The sequence below is a fragment of the Poecilia latipinna genome, unplaced genomic scaffold (assembly GCF_001443285.1).
Source record: "Poecilia latipinna isolate Pla-1442-1.1 unplaced genomic scaffold, P_latipinna-1.0 Scaffold1007, whole genome shotgun sequence".
Taxonomy (NCBI): Eukaryota; Metazoa; Chordata; class Actinopteri; order Cyprinodontiformes; family Poeciliidae; genus Poecilia; species Poecilia latipinna.
Window position 1 is genome coordinate 458,214 of NW_015113623.1, and position 11,975 is coordinate 470,188.

At 39.8% G+C, this 11,975-nt stretch overlaps 2 protein-coding genes across 4 annotated transcripts in view; both read right to left on the reverse strand.

The window, feature by feature from the left end:
- Positions 1–439: 439 nt before the first annotated feature.
- Positions 440–2,226, reverse strand: LOC106958693 (gap junction delta-3 protein). The gene is made up of 2 exons (XM_015050737.1): positions 1,851–2,226; positions 440–1,651 (listed from the first exon to the last, which is right to left on the reverse strand). Exon 2 carries the CDS (start codon positions 1,502–1,504, stop codon positions 674–676), a length of 831 nt encoding a protein of 276 aa, XP_014906223.1. The 5' UTR covers positions 1,505–1,651; positions 1,851–2,226; the 3' UTR covers positions 440–673.
- A 1,455-nt stretch (positions 2,227–3,681) lies between these two features.
- top2a (DNA topoisomerase II alpha) overlaps positions 3,682–11,975 on the reverse strand; it is a 30,359-nt gene continuing 22,065 nt past the window's right edge. For 2 of the 3 annotated variants that reach the window (XM_015050725.1, XM_015050727.1), the window contains 14 exons: positions 11,568–11,702; positions 11,263–11,463; positions 10,977–11,172; positions 10,069–10,160; positions 9,835–9,978; positions 9,053–9,136; positions 8,776–8,979; positions 8,565–8,682; positions 5,427–5,591; positions 5,023–5,203; positions 4,867–4,922; positions 4,670–4,786; positions 4,187–4,422; positions 3,682–4,104 (listed from right to left, as the gene is read on the reverse strand). In XM_015050725.1, the coding sequence (XP_014906211.1) occupies positions 3,955–4,104; positions 4,187–4,422; positions 4,670–4,786; positions 4,867–4,922; positions 5,023–5,203; positions 5,427–5,591; positions 8,565–8,682; positions 8,776–8,979; positions 9,053–9,136; positions 9,835–9,978; positions 10,069–10,160; positions 10,977–11,172; positions 11,263–11,463; positions 11,568–11,702 (2,079 nt within the window). In that variant the 3' untranslated portion in view covers positions 3,682–3,954. The remainder of the gene's footprint in view (positions 4,105–4,186; positions 4,423–4,669; positions 4,787–4,866; positions 4,923–5,022; positions 5,204–5,426; positions 5,592–8,564; positions 8,683–8,775; positions 8,980–9,052; positions 9,137–9,834; positions 9,979–10,068; positions 10,161–10,976; positions 11,173–11,262; positions 11,464–11,567; positions 11,703–11,975) is intronic. The other variant, XM_015050726.1, reaches the window with a different exon arrangement.

Consider the following 11,975-nt stretch of genomic DNA (forward strand, 5'->3'; position numbering starts at 1 on the left):
ACTTCCAAGTAGCAAACTGAAAAATTCTACTTCAGAAGTTGCTGCCTTACACATGACCAACACACTTACAAATGTAAAAAAAAAAAAAAAAAAAAAAAAAAAAAAAAAAACTAACTTGTCAGTAAGTAGAAAACCTTCATAAAAATTCAAATGCAGCATTGCTTTTGAGTTGGCTCAAATTTAGCAAAACCTAAGCTGAGCAGCTAACTCATTAAAAAACAAAATAACATAAGCATATTTTTTCTGATGTCAATGTTTTCTTTCTATTTTGGCTTGGAAAACGTTTCATTTCAGACACTTTCAGTGATATATAGAAACACTTCATAAAAGCACACTTGAGGGTGGATTTTTTCACTAAAATGGGAGTGTCAGAGTGAGCTCTGCAGGAACCAAGAAAGCGTTAAACAGGTCTAACGAGTTTGCTGTCAGATTTTTTCCCTCTCTCAAGTGTTTACAGTCTGACGTGACTCAAGATCCCAGCAGGTCAACCAGGCCTCATCTTTACACACATTTCCTGACCTTGCTTCAAGAGCTTCCTTATTATGTCTCCCATCAGGGAAACTGTCACACATACATACATGGCATTTTAAGATGAAATGACGTATACCATTACCCCCCCCGCCCCCTCCCCCAAAATAACATAATTTTTTGAGCAGGAAATGGTGGCGGCCTGTCAAACCACGCACGTCCTGGTGCTCACATATTTGCTTCTCTTGCCCTTGGTGGAGATCGTCTTGCTGCTCCTCACCGATCCTTTCTTTAACTCCATGCTGCTGGATACATTGTCTGACGTCGTCTTCTTGCCAGACTCATCTTGCCTTAAGTTCTGGAGATTCTCGGAAGTGCTTTCATCCAGATCAAAGTTTTCCTGGTCGCAGCAGAACCACTTTATAGAGCTGTACAACAGCTCCACAATGCTAGAAAAGGCAGATAGGACCCCCACGCCAAAGTAGAAGTAGAGGAAGATCGTTTTCTCCATAGGGCGGGAGGTGAAGCAGTCAACGGTGTAGGGGCAGGGAAAGCGATCGCAGGGGTACTGGGCTGGCACCTCGAAGCTGTACAGCTTGCATTGTCCCACCAAGAAGCCCACCTCCGCTGCAATTCGAAACATGACGTTTACGATGTACAGCCTCCTCAAACGGCGATTGTCTATGTAGTTCTGAATGATGCTGCGCTTCGACTTGGGCCGCTTGGCTTTTTTGTTATTATGATGTGTGGCGTACATGACGAAAACTAAGGACGGCGTAGCAATCAGAACTATGTGAAACACCCAAAATCTGTACTGGGAGATGGGAAACGCCTTGTCGTAGCAAACCTGCTTACAGCCCGGCTGGAGGGTGTTGCAGGAAAACTCCAATTGTTCGTCCTCAAACAGGTCGCTGGCCACAGTCCCCAGGATCACGATCCGAAACACGAGCATGAGGAAGAGCCAGAAACGTCCAAGCATCGGAGAGTGGGCCTGGAGGCCTTCGAAGACACTCTCGAGGAACCCCCATTCACCCATGGCTGCAGTGGTCAGAGATCTGTGCCTCACAGTGAAAAGTGTCTCTGATTTAAAAAGAAACTGAAGGGAACACTAATATATCCTGCTCAGGACTGAAGGTGTGGTTCAAAGGTTACTTCAGGGTTCATTGTGTTGTTCTTAATTGATCTGAAGCCAAAAACAAAACCATAGATTAGAAAATGTACAATTCACAGATATAAGATAATAAAGATTAGCTTTCAGTCAACTTCCTGTTTATTACTTTGATTTACTGTGATTATGAGATTGTTACAGACTCAAAATCCAATAGTAATTTTGCTCAAATTTAATCTCAAATTAAAATTGAACCCATTATGACATTACTTACAGTTTCCCTTTGTCCACTTCTTTTCTGCCAAGAAACAAATAAACAAAAGAAAATCTATGTATTTCCTCTTCAAATCTGAATCTTCTCTTAAAAATGATGTAGTCCTCAACCACCTGCTGCTTCTAAAACACACCGACTGCCTGTAGAGATGAAATGCCATGTCATATACAGTACCTCCTACGAGCTACAAGACAATAAAACAGGTCCGGTCTGATCTGTCCACATACTTGTTTTGACATGAAAGATTTCCTCCAAGGTGCCTCAAAGGCTTAAAGATTGCGGGATAAACCCGAAGGCATTACAAAAGCATGCCGGTCGCTAATGCCGCACAGCCCAGGCTTCGGCCAGTCTCTCCAAATGGCTCGAGTATGAGGTTTGTCATGACTTTTAATTGAGCGGGCGGCAACAGTTTTAAGGAAATTCCTTCTACGCCCTAATCTGCATTCAGAGTCCCAGGCAAGAGACGATGTTTATCCAAGAAAGGCAACTCTTGATGAACATTTCAAAGCGCTTCCTAAATGGCAGGAAGGATTTGTTTCATGTTGTACCACCAGTTTCCCTGATCACAAGGGGATAGCATGAAAACACATGACGTACAGTGGGAGAATCTTAAATAAAATTAATTATAGAAACAGCTGGAAAATACAAGCACGACAATGAATCGCAAAAATATTTACAGCTGGTGGTTAAAAGTTCACGGTTTGTTGTGCTCAGTGACAAAGGCTTCTGAACCAGAAATCACTTAGTGAATACAGAACACTTTGATTTCAGCAATTGCTGTGTTCAACAGTTACCAGAACCAATCTATCTATCCAAATCTATTCATTTCATACATGTAAATTGTTATGTATAATCAGATTCATATTGATCTGAATTTTTATATCAGATTTGATGGATTATTTTTGATATTTACAATAGAAATGAATGAAACTAAATATCTACCGGCACCAAATCAACATTTTTTTCTTACTGCTTTGAAACTAAATCAGACCAAAATTCTTCTGTTTTAGGTCAGTTAAAATTGCCAAAATTGTTTGTAAAACTTAACGAGAACATCTTTAGACTTTTTTTTTGTAGTTGTTTTTGCTGAATTCAGAAGTTTACATATATTTGGTCAGTTTTGGGAATAATTACCTGAAAACTGTAAGATTTTGGTGAAAAAAAAAAAATCTCTGAAAAATGTTTGACATATGAAACAGACCTAATTGTGATCATTCTAACAGACCTAAAACAAGAGAAGGTTGGTCTGGCACTCAGGAAACCTCTGCAGTTCTTTTGAGCTAATTAGCTGATTAGAGAGAGATACAATTAACTGTCTTTATTCAACCTCTTCACAATATTTTAATTTGGGTTTTCATAATCTGTCAGCCAGTCATCAAAACTACAAGAAAGCTTGAATTATTTTGTGTAAGGAATCTATATAGAAGCTTCTCTTTCTGAGATGTGACAGAAAATATTGAATTATTTTATATTCAAATTAAAGTGCATTTGTAAAAATTATCTAAAAATGAACGTTTTTTCCCCTACATTCAGATTTAATTCTTCCATACGTGAAAATTTTCAGTTTTTACTCTTCCCCAGACCGCATAAGAGCCCTGGGAATTAGATCATGTTATACATGTTTGACATTTTTCAGCTTGGAAATAATATCTTGATATTTCCAAACTGAAGGGCTTAATCCTGTCAGAATCTCTCAATACCAAAGCCTCTCGCTCTCATGAAAGGTTCATTTTTCCTGTAATTGGTTTCTAACCGTTTGTAACTTAAGCCCCGCCCTCTCTCACTGCTGGGAACCAGATTTGCAGCTCAAACACAAAGTCCTCACACGTGATTTCAAAACTCAGTACAAACTTTTTTTATTTTACAACAATTATGAGTAACCACTGAAATATTTACAAGACATAACAGCACAAATTGGAAAAGAGTCGAACAATTTTAGTAACTTCAAAACTAGAAATTCTGCAGAAAAAAAACATCTAGAAGAACTTTTAACTCTATAAACTACAGTCACTTAGAGGTGAGATCTGAGTTTCTCAAGCAGTGCGCAAAAGCATGAAATATTTACCTAAGCCGTGCGTTATATCAAAATAAATCTTAAAAACGTTTAAAAGTCTTCATCAGAGTCTGAGTCCATGTTGTAGGTGACGGGTTTCCGAGCACGTGAGGGTTTATCCCGAGGTGCCACGGCAACAAGAGCAGCCTCTTCTTGGTCTGAAAACTGGAACATGTCATCTTCCATCCACTTCTTTGATTTCTACAAAAAAATATTTAGATGGTTAACTTTTTGCAATAATGAGTTGAAGTAGAAATCAAGAGCTTTTTGTTAAGACACCAACCTTCACGGCAGCCTGAGGTTTAGCCTTGAGACGCGACATGAGGTCGTCTGAGCTGCTGTCCGACTCGTCGCTGATCACCTGCTTCCGCTTCACAGCGGCTTTGCTTTGCTTTTTTGCTGGAACGGTCCCTTCATCCTCCGAGTCGCTGGAGCCAAACGTGGGAATCTTTTTGGGAGCAGTTTTGGAGGAAACTTTGGGTTTGGAGAGAGCATCTAGAATAGAAGGCTGCTTTTCATCTGGGGGGAAAAAAGGGAATTGTGATATTTAAACTGATCAACGGATGAGGACTCAATTTCCGAATTTATACAGTTCACTGCATAAAATCCCAGTAAAAAAAAAAAAGGATTTGGTGGTTGTAATGTGACAAAATGTAAAGAAGTTCAATAGGTGAGAGTAAGGAATGCAAACAATAGTCATTAATCAATAACTTGTATCTATAGTGACATAATGGTGGATGTATGAACTGAGCGTTCTCTGCTGTACCTGATGCCTTCTTCTTGGAGGCAGTGGGTTTCTTGGCTGGAGCTTTTTTGGCTGCCGTCTCTTTGGGTTTCCGTTGAGCTGGAGGTTTGGATGCTGGAGCCGCATCATCAGAGGAAACTGAAACCCAACCAGGATGAAATGATTCACCTTCACATCTTTAGCTCAACACCAGCCAAAAGTAGCCAACAAGTTCTTACCAGATGACTTGGTTTCTGTCTTTTTAACCGTCGTTTTGCTCTTTACCGTCTTCTTCCTAAACATAAAAAAAAGGAAAAAAGAGAGACAAGACTGCAGGTGAGATAGCAGGGCTAAAACTGTGTGTGTGAAAGTTTCAGCTGGTTCTTCCTGCATACGCTGGCTCTGGAGCTTTGGGAGGGGGCAGCGGGGAGTCGACGTCGCTGTCCGACGCGGTGCTGGGCCCCAGGGCGAAGCTCGAATCCTCATCACTGATAACAGACTTCCTCTTTGGAGAACTCTTCTTTCCCCAGTCATCAAATTCATCTTCGCTGTCCGACAGGCTGTACTTCACCGGGGCTGGAGCGTTTACGTAACAGAGGAGGGGGAGAGTTTAGAAACGCACTCATTTACAGAAATATTCTAAACAAGATTAAGAAATGACTGTTAAGGTGAGGAACAGCCTCTGCTGCAGGCGGTTGGAGATAAGAGTGAACACTGACTACATACTTGGGGCGATTGGGATCTAGAGGGGCTAAGCTCTCAGTGAGGGATGCTGGGAAACATAATGAAGCAGATTCACCTTTAGTTTTGCGTTCTATGCGCTCCCTGGGGGCCGCCGCTTCCTCTGCCTCCATGTCACTTCCTGACGAGCCTTCAGACTCATCATCCGACCACGGATTCTTCTTTGACTTCTTGGCGACGGGCTTGAACTGAAGAGTGGTCTGCTTAACATCCTTTGATGTGGCTGGAAGAAGATTTGTTTTACATTTTAATAAACACCTGACAGCATTTACATATAGATGTAGTTAAAAGAAAACAGGCAAGTGTTGCATCACGTATCCCTGCGCCAGAAGTAATATGATCAATCATTTCCTCGTGTTCTCAGTTTTTGTTTGCATATGAAAGCGTATTCATAGTGAGCCATTTAAAGTTTTACTTGTTACTTTTTACCTTTGGAAATGTTTGCTGTTAGGTTTTGGTCAGGAGACATTTACAAAGCATTTCTGATGTTGATCTGTGGTCCACACAGGAAGTCTGTAGGTTCAGTTTTTGGTTTAAGTTGCGCAAGTAGTGATGTAACAACATAAGAACCGACTAAACAATAGTTCCTTAAGATAACTAGTTCTGTGGGTTCAGAATAACCCTTCAAGCGCAGCCATAGCTTCAAATGGTTTTTGCGTAACCGTCCTTCAGGGCACTTCTGTAACAGCAAAAGTGCTCATCACAGTAAGGAGCTGTTAGGAAACAGCTTTAATGAGCATATTGTGCAACTCTACTTAAAGTACACCTCAATAAGAAAGATAAAACCAGGCATTATAACTGGATGACATGTCACAGCTACCTGCTTTACATGCAAATAAAAACAAAGGGCTCAAGACAAAGTGATCAACAGAACAGGTGTGATGACACGTTTCCTCAAGAAACAGGCATCTGTAAGTATTCCTGGTCCAAGATGTGAAAGCCTTAAAATAAACCTAAAACCTGAAAAAAAAGAAAATCTAGCTTTGAATTTCTTCAGTAGGAAGTGGGGTGAAAAAACAACAACAAAAGAACAAAAAAAAAAACCCACCCCAAACCAATCCTTTAAAGGACAGTACTTTGTTATAATCCATGTAATTTTATTGCATGGTTTCTATAATGACAATAAAGTTTATTATTATAACTATGCATTTTCCAGGCGCCATTTTACAGCACAATTAAGTAGCTGTGTCAACTTCAGGTGTTATAAAACAAATACTTTATATATCAAATATGACAAAAGAAAGTTGTCTTTGTAACTTAACACGTTGAAATTGTGTCTCTGTCTCTTTAAGAAGCTCCTGCTCTTTCTGAAACTCCGCCTTCAGGAAGTCATCACACCATGGCTCCTCTATTAAACCTTTAATGGTTTTTATCTGTTGCTCTGAGAAGCAGCTCCTATAACGAGCTCAGCAAATGCAGCGTTCCACCAGGTGTTTGCTAATCGCTGCTGGCTAGTCTGAAGGAGCTGAGTGAGGGACAAACAGGGAAAGGTTGCTGTGTGAGGCAGATGCTTGAAAACGGCTGCTCTGAGGAGGAAGTTCTCCTCGAAGGCAGAATAAGGTCCACCCAGACATTTGAACATTTAAATAGTTGCCATGGAGATGAAAGGATTTCTCAAACATGCACCTCTATAGGTATGCGTTTTGGACGAGGGAATTACATTACAAGCAAAGATAAATCAATTTTACATAATACTGACCAATTTCTTTTCACCCTGAACAGATGACATTGTATTTCCAACTGGTTGCTGATAAACTTTATTAGAACTGTGAGCTTTGATCCAATTAATATAAACATGTGCATGTTGCTGATCCCATTGGAAGTTCAACTACAATTCAAACTTGACACCCAGAATCCTCCAGGGTAACCAGATCTCAGCTGTCTGATTAACATGCAAACACACACAGCCACTTCACAGAGACAATCAACACAACATAAACAAAAGTTCCTGGAGCCCTGCAGACACTTTAAATCATTTGAGCTTTGTTATTATTCCACAGATCAACATAGCTGAGATTCATCAGAGTAGCTTGTTGAGTTCATTTTCTTTAGAAGTTTTATTTTATAACTTCATATACGAAGAAAACTGTTTTCAGTACTTTGTGAGTGTGTTGGTGCCTGGAGACAACTGTTAGTGGCAGGTCTGAATGGGGCTGACTAGTTTCATCAGCATGTGATTTTACTGAGCAGAGTATTTATCAGGTCACACACTGGAGGATCATATTTCAACAGTCCTGGATCACCAGTTCCACAACACTTACAAGTTTGTTGCTATATCACAAGATGAAAGAGAGGAGTAACATTTGTGGGTCGACTGCAACCCATTTATTCCTTTAAATAATAATAAAAAAACCTCCCAAGCATGATTTGATGCTGTTTTTTTCTCCTAAATGCTCTGGGAACCTTGTTGAAGAATGAAACTGTCATAATAAGACGATGTAGCCACAACTACATATCCCAGTAATTACCATGGAAGTTGTTATTTATAAACATGTCTGATTAACTTATAAACAGAAGGTTGGAGTTCTCAGAGATGTATCTATCCATGGTTACAGTATAAAAAAGAAAATTCAACAAAATCATTGGTTTGCTCTCAACACCAAATGTTTGGGAACTTTACAAATGATCCTGGTATTTTTCTCTCTCTAGTTTCACCCTTTAGAAAACACTGAATATGGTTAAAATGAGAACTGGCACACATTGTGTTGAAATCTACTTGTAATATGTTATATCTGTTTTGATATTTTATTGCACAGCGTTAAATTGCATATATATTGATAAACAGATGTGAAAATAGATGAACCATAGATCATCAGGGTTATTTAGTTTTTTCTAAGCTCCATATGTTCAATCAGGTCAAAATGTCAAGTATCCTGTCAACTAAAGGAGTCAAAACTAAGACTTTGCATCATATTCAGCCTTTCATGAATTCAATACATTTTTTCCATTTCACAATATATACCGTGACCTGTATCATGATATATATTGTTGATTTATTGTCCAGCTATAGTTTAATGAATTCAATATGTGTGCAAATATCAAGATTTTTGTTTAAGTTGAAATTAAACATACTACTTTGATAAAGTCAACTAATATACGTTTAATTACATGTTCAAAAATGGAAGCAACAAGTGAGACCTCTAAGAAAGCTGGTTCAGTGGATCTCTGCTTGTAAAGTGAACAGAGTTCTCCTCACCTCTCTGTTTGGGCTCTGGTTTGGCTTTCTTGGCCAGCCGTGACGCCAAGCCCATTTCCTCTGGCTCCACGTTCTCCACCTCCTCATCAAATTCCATCTGCATTACCACATCTTCAGTCTGTCACCAAGACGAAGGAAGAACGAAATGAGTTGGACTCCAGCAGCTGTAATAACCACCAGAGCATGTAGCAGCAGTCCAGCAGTGGCTAACCTTGACTTTCCTGCCTCTCCTGCCCTCTCCTTTCTTCAGGTCAGCCTTCCTGTTGGCCTCAGCCTTCATCGTGCTGGTGATGCGGGGAACGACCCGCCGGCCCTGCGGTGTGGGCAGCGTCTCCTTCTTCACCTTCACAGCTTTGCCTTTGCCGGCCCCCTTCACTGGGATGCCGTCGCTCTCCTTCTCTTTGGCCTCAATGCGCTAAGCAACGAGTAAAACCAGAGTTACTAAACCAAACTGAAAACTATTCATGTGAAGGAGCAGGCAGAAATACCTCCAGCTCCTCTGAGAACGCAGCCAGGTCCTCCCTCCACAGGTCTTCTGGGCTCTTTTTCTTCAGGGTGTTCAGCTCAGTCATCTGTGTGGGATACAATGTAAACTTAGCTAAACCAACCAATATAGTCTTCTAGGTTTCAGTCAGTTTTTACAGGATTATATCATGAAGATCAAAGTTTTAGCTTTTTTTAAGTTTATTTAAAACAGGGACACTGTGCTGAAAACACTTTGTTTTGCACCAGATTTAGCTGAAGCTAGTTTCCATTTGTAGTCCGTAAAACAGTCGAATATCAAAACATATTGAAATCTATATACAATCACTGTGTTGTCATAAGATTGTAACAATATAAATAGGTCTGTCAGTAAAAATTTTGTTGGATGATAAATTGTCCCAGAGGTTACTGGAGTAAACTATAATACTGTTGTTTTGAGAGTATTTTCAAGTAATGTAATGGTAATGGAAGAAGATGTTTTCAAAGATCAGTAAACTTTAAACTCTAAGGAACATTTAACACTGGAACTGGAAGACATTTTAAATATCCAAAATAATTAAATAAAGACAACAGAAACAACAAATAAAATGAACGAGATCTCTAAACAAAACTGTCCTTCAAAAACTGGCTATTGAGTCCAAATATGTTTACCATGACAAGTTAATTTAGCAGCTACACTGGTCACATCATGTCCACATCACTGCATACTGGCTGTCTGCAAACAGCAATGGTCCATGAACCCAGCCGTGTGGGACACCCATGTTAATGAGCGTAGTAATGTAGTCACCTTAGCATCCCTCTGTCGGCACAGCTCCTCCTTCTTCTCCTTGGTGAGGAACCACATGGGCATGCTCAGCAGGTAGTTGTAGTCTGGTCCACTGTCATCCTCTTTTTCTGCTCCTTCCTCCTCTTCGTCCTCCAACTCCTCATTCTAAAAAACCCCAAACAGAATAAAGATCATACAGTGTAGGTTTGACGGTCTTGTTGCGTCAGCTAAATATTTCTTTAGAAAGGGTCCTACCTTTTCCTGAGCCTGTTTCCAAGCTTTAACTGGGTCCGAGTCGTAGCCCATTTTCTGAAGCATGCGAATCAGCTCCTTTTTAGGCTTGTTTTCTACAAGATGAGAGGGAATCAGAATGAGTTCAGGGTTCACCAACTGAAATGTAAAATGTCTTGAAGCTGTTATGAATGGAATTTAAGACCTGTAACACAGCAGAAATGTACAAAAGAAAATCACAAATAAATAAATAGCATGGGTTGGCAACAGAAGTGAACCAATGGGAAGACGAACATCGTCCAGTCAACTGATGTTAAATTTGCACTTTTCCATAATGAATGAAAAAAGCCAAGTAGCTAGCAAGCATATTAGTATATTAGCAGCTAGTTACTGTTAGCTGAAACTGCCTTGAGTCACAGAAGGCAATGTTGTCTGCGCATCATTCAAAGTTTTGCGTAATGTTAAAGTTCCACAAGAAAGAAAATCTACATTAGAATGAGACTAAATAGTTCTGCCACAACAAAATTTAAGACCTGAGATTTATTAATTTAAGGTCAGCTTGTTAACTGAATTTAAGACATTTTAAGGCCTTTAATAATAATATAAGGTACATGAATTTAAGATATTTTGAGAGCGTCACCCTGAAGTTAAAAGGAGAATTACTAATAACCTGCTAAAACTTTTTTTTACTGTTAACTGAAATACAAATAATTAAAACCTTGCATCTCTGTTTTTAGTCATTTGTTTTCTTGTAAAAAATCAATTGTATTGATCATCCTTCACATCTGTTTGGACTTCTACTGGCACAAAGTAAGAATTTATATTTAAAAGTCAGATGTTTTTGATGCAAGAACAACATAACATTGTGTAAAGCTCAAAAGAGTCCATTTTTACATAATGCTGCCACTGTAAAGGTCAAATGTGCAACTTACCAATGACCAAGGTGCCCTGAATTTTCTCCAGGATGAAACGGGCCTGGTTTGACAGTTTGGCGCTTTCTGCTCCGAGCATCCCGGCCAACCAGTCCTTCCTCAAGACATAGTATTTCATCCTCAACTCAAAAAAGTCTTTGAGGATATCCTGAACAGACTCGTACTTCTTCAAGCTGCCCACATGGTCAAACAGAACCTAAAATGGGTCATATATGCAAAATTGATTTAAGTATTTGTGTTCGTAGTCATGTGTTGTGGGTGCGTGACCCTAAGCTGCAGCCGTTACCATGGAGTTGCAGGTGAGCGGGCTCTGCAGCTTGAAGACTTTGTGGAGGCCGGCAGCCTCCGCCTCCCTCAGCTTCTCCTCAGACATCTTGATGACGAAGCGGACCGTGGTGTCGGTGTGATAGTCCTTATAGTTGGTGATCAGAGGAGGAACCTTCTCTGTTCCGTTCAACATCGGCTCCAGAACGTTCTCCTTGTAGGCCTAACGCATGATGCACAAACTTCAGTAAAACAAACTCGACATTCCGAGGAAAGAACACTTCCACTAAGCGGGTCTTTAACGTGTCTGGGCTTAAAACGACTGACCTGGGTCCAGGTTTTGACAGGCAACTCAGAGATCTCAATGGTGGTGGAATCAATGATGGCCACCTCTCCACTGTTCATGTACTGGTTATCCATCACCTGCTCGATCGTGCCTCTGAAGTTCTTGTAGTTTGGAAGCTAGGGAAAGAACAATTAATTCATCGGTTTTTAACTCTAGGTGTGACATTTAAAGATGCGAGTCTTTCAGTGTCTAGTGATTCAATTTGATTCTGAAATTATTTTCAATTCAGAAACCAATTTTTCAATTCAAAACAGCCTAGAGATTTTGCTCAAATTACATTACTGACAAGGAAAAGACAATGTAAACACAGAACATTTATTTAAAACTTATAGAATAAGTTTCCATACTGTATCAAATTCCATAAGTTTTATATATACGTGTGTGTGTGT

What these genes read in the sequence shown, in the direction of transcription:
- LOC106958693 (XM_015050737.1), bottom strand. Translation starts at nt 1,504, where the DNA reads ATGGGTGAATGGGGGTTCCTCGAGAGTGTCTTCGAAGGCCTCCAGGCC.